The 12,322-nt window shown below is 54.7% G+C and overlaps 1 protein-coding gene across 1 annotated transcript in view; it reads right to left on the bottom strand.

Annotated features, from left to right (window-relative positions):
* DOCK6 (dedicator of cytokinesis 6) overlaps window positions 1-12,108 on the bottom strand; it is a 66,727-nt gene extending 54,619 nt beyond the window's left edge. Inside the window, exons 1-6 of the mRNA XM_026455625.1 lie at window positions 12,017-12,108; window positions 3,171-3,258; window positions 2,316-2,491; window positions 2,010-2,078; window positions 1,647-1,776; window positions 402-614 (exon numbers count right to left, since the gene is read on the bottom strand). Of these exons, the coding sequence (XP_026311410.1) occupies window positions 402-614; window positions 1,647-1,776; window positions 2,010-2,078; window positions 2,316-2,491; window positions 3,171-3,258; window positions 12,017-12,060 (720 nt within the window). The 5' untranslated portion in view covers window positions 12,061-12,108. The remainder of the gene's footprint in view (window positions 1-401; window positions 615-1,646; window positions 1,777-2,009; window positions 2,079-2,315; window positions 2,492-3,170; window positions 3,259-12,016) is intronic.
* Between the last annotated feature and the right edge of the window lie 214 nt (window positions 12,109-12,322).

The raw sequence follows: 12,322 nt of genomic DNA, 5'->3' as shown, positions 1-12,322 counted from the left end.
CTGGCTAACTTTTGTATTTTTAGTAGAGACGGGGTTTCGCCATGTTGACTGGTCTTGAACTCCTGGCCTCAAGTGATCTGCCCACCTCGGCCTCCCAAAGTGCTGGGATTTATAGGCCTGAGCCACCATGCCTGGCCTAGAAGCTATTGAATAAGCATAGGGTATACAGTAGGCACCTAATACATGCTGGTTGGATAAATATAGGGGTATATAGTAGGTGTCCACATATAGAAGCTATTTAATCAACATAGAATATACAGTAGGTGCCCACTAAATGTTGGTTAGCTAACTATAAAGGTATATAGTAGGTGTCCATCTATAAAAGCTATTGAATAAACATGAAGTATACAATAGGCACCCAGTAAATGCGGGTTGGCTGATATCTGGGAAGGGGCACCCACCTCGTCAGGCGCCGGGTAGAGGGTAAGCAGGGCCAGGGGCCGGTGCTGCCGTCGGAGGCTTTCATTGCGCCGGTCCACATCTTCTGGGGCCACCCGCTCTAGCAGCGAGGGCAGCAGTGAGTCAGCGGCAAGGTTCCTCAGGTCGAAGATGCTAGAGGCACCACTGCTTCGAGGGGTGTCTTCCGGGGAGCCTGAGCCGCGCCGGGAGTCATTCTGCCAGTGGACAATGCGCAGGCACTGAGTGCCAGCTGTATACACCCTCACCACACTCTTGTGAGAGTGTCCTCCAACTCATTCTAGAGATGGGGAAATTGAGGGTCAGGGGCTGAGGGTCATCACTCTAAGCATCATCTGGGGGTTTTGCCTATCTTCTTTCCAGAAACTTCTGTCTGGGGAGCCTCCCAATTTTTACCATTGTTGGGGGAGGCTACTCCTTATCCCACATTTGGGGCTTCAGGTGATTCTTATCTGGCCAGTCAGAACACATCCACCCACCCTAGGGACTGGCTCCAAGGGCCTGGGCTGGGCCAATGAGAGCCTTCCCTGGGACTTTGTTCACTGTTGCCAGGGAAGGAGAGAGTTCTTCCTGACCTTCCTGCACTGGATCAAATCTCAGCTCAGCTCTGTGACACTGGGTCTCTGACCCCCAACTCTAAGGGCCTCAGTTTCCCTATGTACATCTAAACATAATAACAAAATTAGCTGGCATGGTGGCCCACGCCTGTAATCCCAGCAACCTGGGAGGCTGAGGTGGGAGGATTGCTTGAACCCGGGAGGTGGAGGTTGCAGTAAGCTGAGATTGTGCCACTGTACTCCAGCCTGGGTGACAGAGTGAGACTCCATCTCAAAATAATTACTTAATTAAAATAATAATAATAATGAAAACAACAATAATCTTTGGAATAATTACGGTTGGTATACAGTAAGTGCCCAGTAAATGTTGACTGACAAAATACAGGCTCAAGGCCTCTAAGAACCTTGCTGTGCCTCAGTTTCCTTACCTGGGTGTAATGACTGCCCTGACTCCTAGGATGAAAGGAGAGGACACATATAAAGCCTTTAGCATACCCTAAGCACTCAGTAAATGTTTATAATTATGACCCCTGACTTTTTACTCATGGGGACTGATGCAATTCCTTTTGAGCTCAAGACTGTTTGGGTCATTTCCTGTCACATGTGACCAAAACCTGAGACTGGAGCCTCCACACATACCCCTTCAGTGACCCCAGCCAGGGAATTCCTCACCGAGTCCTCAGGGCCGGACCTCTCGTCTCCAGAAGCATCCTGCTCAAAGACCTGGCGGGGGAGGCCCTTCTGTCGCTCTCGCTGTGTCTCCGTGGTGACGGGGCTGTATGCTGCACTCAGGTACTGATACCTAGCAGGAAACGGGGCTGGGCAGGTAGGGAGGGCTGAGGCCCCCCAGGGGCTCCCCAGTGTGTTCCGACACAGCTACTCGGCACCTACAAAGCCACCCTCCTCGTGCTCCACCTGACAAGTTTGCCTGCTCTTGCAGGGACAATGGGCAGATACGCAGTAGGACCGGCTGCAGACATCAGCTCAGCCCTTTTGGGTTCCAAACCCCCTGAGCTGCCCCCAAGTCAGACTCACCTTCTGTGGACGATGACCCAGTCCTCGATATACATCTCCACCGCGGCCCTCACCTGAGCATCCAGTTTTCTGCAGCAAAAGAAGATCAGGGTAAACAGAGGCAGGGTCTCTGCGAATCCTTCTGCTAGCCTGTAAGGTTAGCACTGTCCTGCCTATTCCAGACAAGGGGAGACGGAGGCTCAGAGAAAAAGCATGGCTTGTCCGAGGTCACGGCCCAACCAGGAGCTGAACTCGGGCGGTTGATGTGGACGGCAGAGACAGAGTGGAATCACAGGCGACAGGCAGAGAGGGTGTGGGGCTACCCACTCATCCTTGGGGATCCCGGGCTCTGTGGTTCGGCATTCCCGGGGCTGCAGCAGCAGCTCCAAGTCGTCAGCTGGGAATTCGACCAGGTCCCTGAGGGGCCCGGGCTCAGCGTCTGGTGGCCGGCTCAGAAGTACATCCTCAAAGTCCAGGGGCTCGACAACTTCAGTCAGTGGGACCTGGATTGGAGCAAAGTGGCTGTGATCGCACTGCCCTGGAGGCTGAGAGTGGAGGCATGAGGCAGGGGTGGGTGCGTGCTGGCTTCAAACTCAAATAGGAGGGCGGTGGGAGCCATGGAGGGTGTTGGAGCTACAGAGGAGCCATGGAGGATGGTGACCTCAGACTCTCCACCCCCACCTCAGCATTCCCTGCCCTGCCCCTCCCTCCAGGGGCTCCAGGAAGGAAATCACACCCCATGCCTGGAAGGGCAGAAACTAACAGTGGAAGGAAAGAAATGTTGACAGAGGCCAGGCAAGACACAATTCCTAAATCCCTTCCCAGCCCTCTGGGCGACGTGGCCCCACCCCTCTCAGGCGAAAGCCACTCCCCTCCCCAACCTCCCTCCTCCATCCCCATCTGGGTGGTCCAGGTGGCTGGAGGTGGGGGACATCAGTGGGGAGCCACTCCCCCTGGACCACCCACAGGGTGACAAGCAGCTGCAGGGAGAGTGGCCACAGGAATTGGCGACAGTACTAGGACCAGGACAGAGACTCCCTCCCCTGACACTGCTGGGTGTCTCTCGGTTTCCCCACAGGACAGGCCACAGGAGGGGTGGGGGGATGGAACCTAGGCCAAGGAAGCCACTAGCTCTGTCTGAGAGAAGGCAGGGGGTTGGGGGTGGACCCCCCCAATACTTACCCCCAGGGAGCTGCTGCAGCGCCTGCTGGAGCTGGGGGAGCCGCTGCGTTCCCGGGACACCTGCTTCCGCACCTCTGCGGCCACCGTCCTGGAAAGACAGGGAGGGGCCATTGGGGACAGCAAAACTCAGGCAGTGGGGCCGACAGATTCCTGCTATGAGGAAAATTCAAATTGTGGAATGGAATAAATAGGCCAAGGGCCAAGAGAACCAGGAGTGCTGAGGCTTTCAGAGCCCCCAGCTCCCCAGTTCCCCCAACCTCGTCCCCATCAAGCACAGATCAGGAGAGGGGAATGCTGCCACCAGTGGGGTTTAAAGCCATCACGGACTCTCCTTCCCCTCCCAGCTGAGCCTGTGGCCTTCCAGGTCTGGAGGGAGGCCCACGGGTCCCTGGCCTCTGCTCCCTCATCTGGGGGACCTCTGTCCACCCTGCTGTTCCCCAACACACCCAGCTCTGCCCCGGGACCCCATCCAGAACATACATCCCTTCCCATCCTTGCTTTGGGGCCTGGATAAGTCATTTCCATCTCTGAGCTTCAGTTTACCCATCTGCAGCTGATGCCCTGACTTCACAGGGCTGCTGGGGAGAGCGGAGCCTGGGGCCTGGCCTGAAGTCAGAGATCCTGAGATGAGGCCATTGTGTCAGAGGTCAACCTGGCCTGGGGGTCCCAGAACTGGGAGGCCTTTTAAGTAACCCCGTGCCACCAAGATGGGCCCTGGGGCCTTCTGGGCCACCTGGATCTGAGCAGGCCTTCAAAATCAGGGAGGACGGCCGGGTGTGGTGGTTCACACCTGTAATCCCAGCACTTTGAGAGGCTGAGGTGGGCGGATCGCCTGAGGTCAGAAGTTCTAGACAGGCCTGGCCAACAGGGGGAAACCCCATCTCTACTAAAAATACAAAAATTGCTGGACGCCTATAGTCCCAGCTAATACTCGGGAGGCTGAGACAGGATAATCGCTTGAACCCAGGAGGCGCAGGTTGCAGTGAGCCGAGATCGCGCCACTGTACCCCAACCTGGACGACAGAGCAAGACTTTGTCTCAAAAATTAAAAAAAAAAAAAAATCAAGGAGGATGGGGGTAAAGGGGCAAGACTGGCAGTAGAGGGGACTCTGCAGGAATGTGGAGCAGAACCAATGGGCACAGGGATGGCTCAGGACTCCAGTTCCTCTGGCTGAGCTCAGGAGGGGACGAGAGAGAGCCATGCAGTTACCTGGGGGTAGAGGGTGCCTGGCAGGGGGCACAGCAGGTGCAAAGGACCTGAGACTGGGCTTCATGCTTTGAGTGTGGAGACTCCCGCTCCCTGGGGTCTCTGTGAAGGCAGGAGCTAGGGCTGTATGTCCCCCAGAGAGGGCCTTACACATACTAGGCACTCACTCCATTTTTTTTTTTTTTTTATTGAGACGGAGTTTCGCTCTTGTTGCCCAGGCTGGAGTGCAATGGCACAATCTCAGCTCACTGCAACCTCCGCTTCCCGGGTTCAAGTGATTCTCCTGCCTCAGCCTCCTGAGTAGCTGGGATTACAAGCATGTGCCACCAGCCCGGTTAATTTTTTGTATTTTTAGCAGAGACGGGGTTTAACAATGTTGGCCAGGCTGGTCTCAAACTCCTGACCTCAGGTGATACAACTGCCTCAGCCTCCCAAAGTGCTGTGATTAGTGGCGTAAGCCACCGCTGCCGACCTACTTTTTTTTTGAGACAGGGTGGCTCTGTTGCCCAGGCTGGAGTGTACTGGCACGATATCAGCTCACTTCAATCTCCGCCTCCCAGACTCAAGTGATCCTCCTCCCACCTCAGCCTCCCAAGTCGCTGTGATTACTGTGTGTACCACCAAGCCTGGTTCGTCTTTCTATTTTCAGTAGAGACAGGGTCTTGCCATGTTGCTCAGGCTGGTCTCGAACTCCTGACCTCAAGCGATCCGCCTGCCTAGTACATTTTTTTGATAGAATGAGTGAGTCCCGCTGGGCGCAGTGGCTCATGTCTGTAATCCCAGCACTTTGGGAGGCTGAGACAGGCGGATCACGAGGTCAGGAGATTGAGACCATCCTAACTAATACAGTGAAACCCCGTCTCTACTAAAAATACAAAAAAACTAGCCGGGCGTGGTGGTGGGCGCCTGTAGTCCCAGCTACTTGGGAGGCTGAGGCAGGAGAATGGTGGGAACCCGGGAGGCGGAGCTTGCAGTGAGCAGAGATCACGCTACTGCACTCCAGCCTGGGCGTCAGACTGAGACTCCATCTCAAAAAAAAAGAAAAAGAAAAAATGAGTGAGTCCCTTCCAGTCTTCTACAGCTTGCCCAAATCTGCTGAGTGAGGGAAGGCCCCAGGTCTTCTGGCTGTGTGGCTTTGGCCAGGTAGGACACCCTCTCTGGACCTCAGTCCCTCTTAAAATAGAGAAGCTGATTGCCTGGGTTTTCAGGTCTTACTCCCTTCTGCTTCCCAATTCCCTGTGTAATTGTAGATTTCTACTTTTATTTTTATTTTTTGAGATGGAGTCTCACTCTCTTGCCCAGGCTGGAGTGCAGTGGCACAATCTTGGCTCACTGCAAGCTCTGCCTTCCGGGTTCACGCCATTCTCCTGCCTCAGCCTCCTGAGTAGCTGGGATTACAGGCGCCCACCACCAGGCCCAGCTAATTTTTTGTATTTTTAGTAGAGACGGGGTTTCATCACGTTAGCCAGGATGGTCTCGATCTCCTGACCTCATGCTACACCCATCTCGGCCTCCCAAAGTGCTGGGATTACAGGTGTGAGTCACCGCACCTGGCCAGTAAATTTTCATAATAAAAAGTTGTGCTCAGCCAGGCACAGTGGCTCACACCGCTAATCCCAAATTCTCTGGGAGGCTGAAGCAGGAGGATCACTTGAGGCCAGGAGTTCAAGACCAGCCTGGGCATGCCACTGAGTAAACTGAACCCTGAACAACATTAAAAGTAAATACACGTATCTCTCAGCCACTCACAGACCTAGCGCTCACCAAAGAGCTGGGTTATCAACAAGCCTCCCCAGGTGGGGACAAAGTTGTAGGGAGACCCCATTTCTACAAAAAATTTAAAAATTAGCTACTCAGGAGGCTGAGGCAGGAGGATCACTTGAGCCTGGGAGGTAGAGACTGCAGTGAGCTATGATTGTTGTGCCACTGGACTCCAGCGTGAATGACAGAGCAAGACCCTGTCTCAAAACAAAACAAAAAAATTAACCGGGTGCGGTGGCTCACGCCTGTAATCCCAGCTCTTTGGGAGGCCGAGGTGGGAGTGGATCACTTGAGGTTAGGCATTTGAGATCAGCCTGGCCAACATGGTGAAACCCCATCTCTACTAAAAATACAAAAGTTAGCTGGATGTGGTGGCACGCACATGTAATCCCAGCTACTTGGGTGGCTGAGGCATAAGAATCACTCGAATCCAGGAGGTGGAGGTTGCAGTGAGCCAAGATTGCGCCACTACATTCCAGCCTGGGCGACGGATTGAGGCTCTGCCCCAAGAAAGGAAAAAAAATCATATGGGTCAAAACCAAAAGTTGATCATGACCTTCATACAACGTGGAGGCCTCTAGTTTGAGACCCCGGTTGCCCTCCTCCATCCCCAGATTCAATCCATTTTTATTCTTTTTTTTTTGAGACGGAGTCTTGTTCTGTCGCCTGGGCTGGAGTGCAGTGGCCGGATCTCAGCTCACTGCAAGCTCCGCCTCCCGGGTTTATGCCATTCTCCTGCCTCAGCCTCCCGAGTAGCTGGGACTACAGGCGCCCGCCACCTCGCCCAGCTAGTTTTTTGTATTTTTAGTAGAGACGGGGTTTCACCGTGTTAGCCAGGATGGTCTCGATCTCCTGACCTCGTGATCCGCCCGTCTCGGCCTCCCAAAGTGCTGGGATTACAGGCTTGAGCCACCGCGCCCGGCCTCATTTTTATTCTTAACAGTCTTGGATTATTGCTTCTACTGACTGGGGGGTTGAGAAAGGCACTTGTGGGGCATTCAAAGGATGTGAAAAATTAGAGCTTTTGTCTTGAAATTCCCGAAGTCGGGCTGCTGCCTCCAGAACGCCGGGCACACAGGGGCTGGGGGATAATTTACAAAAGATGCTGAGACAGGGGACAGAGCTGTACCCTGGTCCCAGCTGTTCTGCAGCTGCTGCTCCAGAGGAGGGAGAGGGGAGGAAGGACGGCTGGGCCTCCAGCTTCATTTTTCCCTTGGCCTTGGAGAGAGGCCCCTGCAGTGGGAAAACGCCGGGCCTACAACACCACGGCCACAGAGCTAGCTGACGGCATCACAGGACTCTGCACGAAGCCGTTGAGCATGGATGAGTGACCATCAATCTCTCAGCCTCAGGGCTCCGGCCACTGCCCACCTTCTCGAGCTGTTCTGAGTGTAAGGCTTTGCACAAAGTAAGTGGTCAATTAGGGCTTGCTGCCACCAGGTTGTCTTCAAAGACAATCCTAGGCAGCTGGAATTTCCAACCCTGTTTTGTTTTTTGTTTTTATTTTTTTAAATTTATTTATTTATTTGAGACAGTTTTGCTCTTATTGTCTAGGCTGAAGCGCAGTGGCGTGATCTCGGCTCGCTGCAACCTCCACCTCCTGGGTTCAAGCGATTCTCCTGCCTCAGCCTCCTGAGTAGCTGGGATTAGGGGCGCTTGCCACCATGTCTGGCTGATTTTTTGTATTTTTAGTAGAGATGGGGTTTCACCATCTTGGCCAGGCTGGTCTCGAACTCCTGACCTCTGGTGATCCACCCGCCTCAGCCTCCCAAAGTCCTGGAATTACAGGCGTGAGCCACTGTGTCCAGCCTGTTTTTGTTTTTTTGTGTGTGTGTGTTTTTTTGAGACAGGTCTTACTGTCACCCAGGCTGGAGTGCAGTGGTGCAATCACGGCTCACTGCAGCCTCAACCTCCTGTGTTCAAGCAATCCTCCAGCCTCAGCCTCCTGAATAGCTGGGACAACCGGTGCACACCACCATGCTTGGCTAATTAAATTTTTTTTTTTTTTGTAGAAATGGGGCCTCACTATGTTGCCTAGGCTGGTCTCAAACTCCTGACTTCCCATGATCTTCCTGCCTCAGTCTCCCAAAGTGCTGAGATTACAGGTGTGAACCACTGTGCCCGGCCTCTGACCTTGTTTTTACACCAAGGTGAGATATAGATGACAACCATGAGAGTCAGGCATGGTGGCTCGCACTTGTAATCCCAGTGCTTTGGGAGGCCAAGGCGGGAGGATCTCTTGAGCTCAGGAGTTTGAGGCTGCAGTGATTGCACCAGTGCATTCCAGCCTGGGCTACAGAGACACTGTCTCTTACAAAAAAAAAGGTGGGCACCGTGGCTTATGCCTGTAATCCCAGCACTTTGGGAGGCCGAGGCGGGCAGATCATCTGAGGCAAGGAGTTCGAGACCAGCCTGGCCAACATGGTGAAATCCCGTCTCTACTAAAAATACAAAAATTAGCCAGGCATGGTGGCACATGCTGGTAATCCTAGCTACTCGAGAGGCTGAGGCAAAAGAATCACTTGAACCCAGGAGGTAGAGGTTGCAGTGAGCCAAGATTGCTCCACTGTACTCCAGCCTAGGCAACAGAATGAGATTCTGTCTCAAAAAAAAAAAAAAAAAAAATCCATCTATAAGCCAGGTGTGGTGGTTCATGTCTACATTCCCAGCATTTTGGGAGGCTGAGATGGGAGGATCACATGAGGCCAGGAGTTCAAGACCAGCTTGGGCAACATAGTGAGACCCCATTTCTAATAAACACAAATGTATACACACACGCGCGCACACACACACACAGAAAAAATCATCCTTGATTTTTTTTTTTCTTTGAGACGGAGTCTCCCTCTGTCGCCCAGGCTGGAGTGCAGTGGCCGGATCTCAGCTCACTGCAAGCTCCGCCTCCCGGGTTCCCGCCATTCTCCTGCCTCAGCCTCCGGAGTAGCTGGGACTACAGGCGCCGCCACCTCGCCCGGCTAGTTTTTTCTGTTTTTTAGTAGAGACGGGATTTCACCGTGTTAGCCAGGATGGTCTCGATCTCCTGACCTCGTGATCCGCCCGTCTCGGCCTCCCAAAGTGCTGGGATTACAGGCTTGAGCCACCGCGCCTGGCCTCTCATCTGTGATTATTAAGCAAGGTTGAAAATATGCCAATCCAGCAATTCCACTCCAAGGTGTAGATACTCAGAAGGGAACACATGGCCAAGAATGTTGACACCTCTGATCATGACAGCTCCAAAGTGAAACTCACATGTTCACTGACCAAAGATGGGGAAATAAATGCCTGAGGCAGGGGAATACTACCCAGCAATGAAAAAGGATTGCAGGCAATGGCCCAGCTGAGTCTTCCTGACATGATGCTGAGTGAACAAAGTTGGGCACGTGGATGCAACATCCCATGATTTAGTTTATATGACCACCTAAAACAGGCCAGATCAGGTAGGGCTGCTGGCATGGGGGAGGGAGCCAGGAAGGTAGAGATGGTCCCCATAGGAAATTGACCAAGTGGCCATTTCCCTGCCCTTTCCTTTCTAATTATTCTTTGAAATTTCCACTTTTCTTTCTCTCTCCCTCTCTTTTTATTTATTTATTTTTTCTTTTCTTGAGATGGAGTCTCTGTCATCCAGGCTGGAGTGCAGTAGCGCGATCTGAGCTCACTGCAACCTTCACGTCCCAGATTCAAGCGATTCTCCTGCCTCAGCCTCCTGAGTAGCTGGGATTACAGGCACCCACCACCATGCCCAGATATTTTGGACATACAGACCAAATTTTGGACATACAGACCAAAATGCAAAGAAACAGACAGCAGGCTGGGCATAATGGCTCATGCCTATAATCCCAGCATTTGGGAGGCTGAGGCAGGAGGATCATTTGAGCCCAGGAGTTTGAGGCCAGCCTGGGCAAGATAGTGAGATCCCATTCCTACAAAACGTTAAAAAGTTAGCCAAGTGTTGCGGCATACACCTGTAGTCCCAGTTACTTGGGAGGCTGAGGCAGGAGGATCACTTGAGCTTGGGAGGTTGAGGTTGCAGTGAGCCAAGGTATCACCACTGCACTCCAGCCTGGATGACAGCCTGTATTTAAAAATAAATAAATAAATAGCCAGGGCGCAGTGGCTCACATCTGTAATCCCAGCACTTTGGGAGGTGGGCAGATCACCTGAGGTCAGGAGTTCGTGACCAGCCTGGCCAACATGGTGAAACCACCTCTCTACTAAAAATTCAAAAATTAGCTGGGTGTGGTGGCAGGCACCTGTAATCCTAGCTACTTATGAAGCTGAGACACAAGAATCGCTTGAACCCGGGAGGCAGAGTTTGCAGTGAGCTGAGATTATGCCATTGCACTCCAGCCTGGGTGACAGAGTAAGACTCTGTCTCAAAAAAAAAAAAAAAGAAAACGAAAAGAAAAAGAAAAAGAAAAATAAACAGACAGCCATAATGTTTGCATCCACCAAGATGCCAAAGGTCTAAGACAGAATGCCAATTTACAGATAAGGATAATGATAGAACATAAAAATTGCCCAGCCATTATGCCCCAGCCACCAGGTCTCTTCCCTCCTCTGCTGAGAACTCCCCATGGCTCCCACCTCACTTGGGGTCAAAAGTCAAAGTCCCTTGCACAGCCCACAAGACCCTGTACATTCTGCTACTACTGTCCCCCTCCAGCTCTCTGTTCCTGCCTCAGGGCCTTTGCATAAACCCTTCCCACTCTTCCCCCACAAACAGGTGTCCATCCCTCCCTCATCTCCTTGAGGTTTTTACTCAAAGGCACCTGCTCATCCAGGCCTTCCTGACCCACCTCCTGCATCTCAAGCAGCCCCCACCCACCCATCCCCCTTCCCTGTCTTCTTGTCCCCACAGCACTTGTCACTGACACGTAATCTACTTGATCAGGCTTCTGGTCTCTCTCTGCTACTATATCCCAAGAGGGGGATCTTTTATCTCCAGAAGACCAGGGCCCAACGCACAGGGCAGCTCTTTCACCTGGGGGCAGACAGGACAGGTCCCCCGCGGAGAGGATACCTTAGTTTCCAAACGCACCCTTGTCGCAAAGACCCGCCCCCGCCAACTGGGGGCGAGGCTTTTCAGTCCCAGAGAGTCTGATATCCCCCTCCCAGGCTGGGACTCTCACAATCCCCAGTGGCCACGGAAATGGATCCCTCAGCGCCTGGGGCCTGTCCCCTCCCCCGTCTGCCCACCAGCTGGTTCTGTCCCCAGCCCCCACTCCCTCCATTCAATCACCCATCCATCCCCAGTGCGGTCCAGCCCGTGCTGGGAGAGCCTGAAGCAGAAGGTGGGGGAGCGCCCACAGCTGTCCCCTTCCCCCACCCGACAGCTGGGCACCGGACCCTGGAGGGGGAAGGGCACGGGAAACTCCTCAAGGGGTTTCAAACGCCACCAAGGAGCCCATCTCTGTCCCCAAATCTCTAAGCCTGGAGCCTCCCTGCCCCAAACCAGGCAATGAGGAGGGAACAGAAAGTCCGGCCCACCCCGATCTCCGAGGGCGCGGGGACAGTGAGGGGCCAAGAGAGGCGGACCGGGCGCGCAGGGAGTTCAGGGGGCGCCCAGCACCCGCATCCCCGCGCCACCTCCTCCGCGAAGCCCTCCGGACACACCTCCGCGCGTCACGGAGGCAGAACTGCAGCCGCCATCGCGCTCCCAGCCCCGACGCAACTCCCATCTGGGACCCCCGCCGGGACCCCCGCGGGCCTCCCCGCCTACTCTCGCTCCCAGCCCCTGCCGGAGGAAGCGGGCGGGACGCGGGCCGCTGGCCGAGGCGGAAAGGGGTTGAATTGGGGGCGCCCCGGCGGGGAGGGTCACACCGCCCCGGGGCGGGGCCGGGCCACGTGGGGGAGGTGGGAGGGGGCCCCGCGGCCACGCTACCTGTTGATCTTGTGCGCGAAGGCGCGGCGCTCAGCGGCAGCCATGGTCCCCGCGTCCCGCCGCCGCCACCGCCCCGCGTCCCGGCCCCGCCGCCGCCGCTGCCGCCTGCCGGTTCTGGGCAGCCAGGGCGGGGCGGGGCCGGCACGGGGGCGGGGCCCTTCCGGGTGGCCTGGGCCGCTCCGTGCTGCCCCTGCCGGCCGGAGGGGTCGCCTGGAGTCCTGGGGACTGGGGAAACTGAGGCTGGGGACGGAGAGGAGGCCCCGGGATCCAGGATGGGTGGGCCCAGTCTCCCGGGCTCGGGGGACT

The sequence above is a fragment of the Piliocolobus tephrosceles genome, chromosome 21 (assembly GCF_002776525.5).
Source record: "Piliocolobus tephrosceles isolate RC106 chromosome 21, ASM277652v3, whole genome shotgun sequence".
Classification (NCBI taxonomy): Eukaryota; Metazoa; Chordata; class Mammalia; order Primates; family Cercopithecidae; genus Piliocolobus; species Piliocolobus tephrosceles.
The sequence above is the reverse complement of the archived record's forward strand: the minus strand, read 5'-3'. Positions and strand labels throughout refer to the sequence as shown.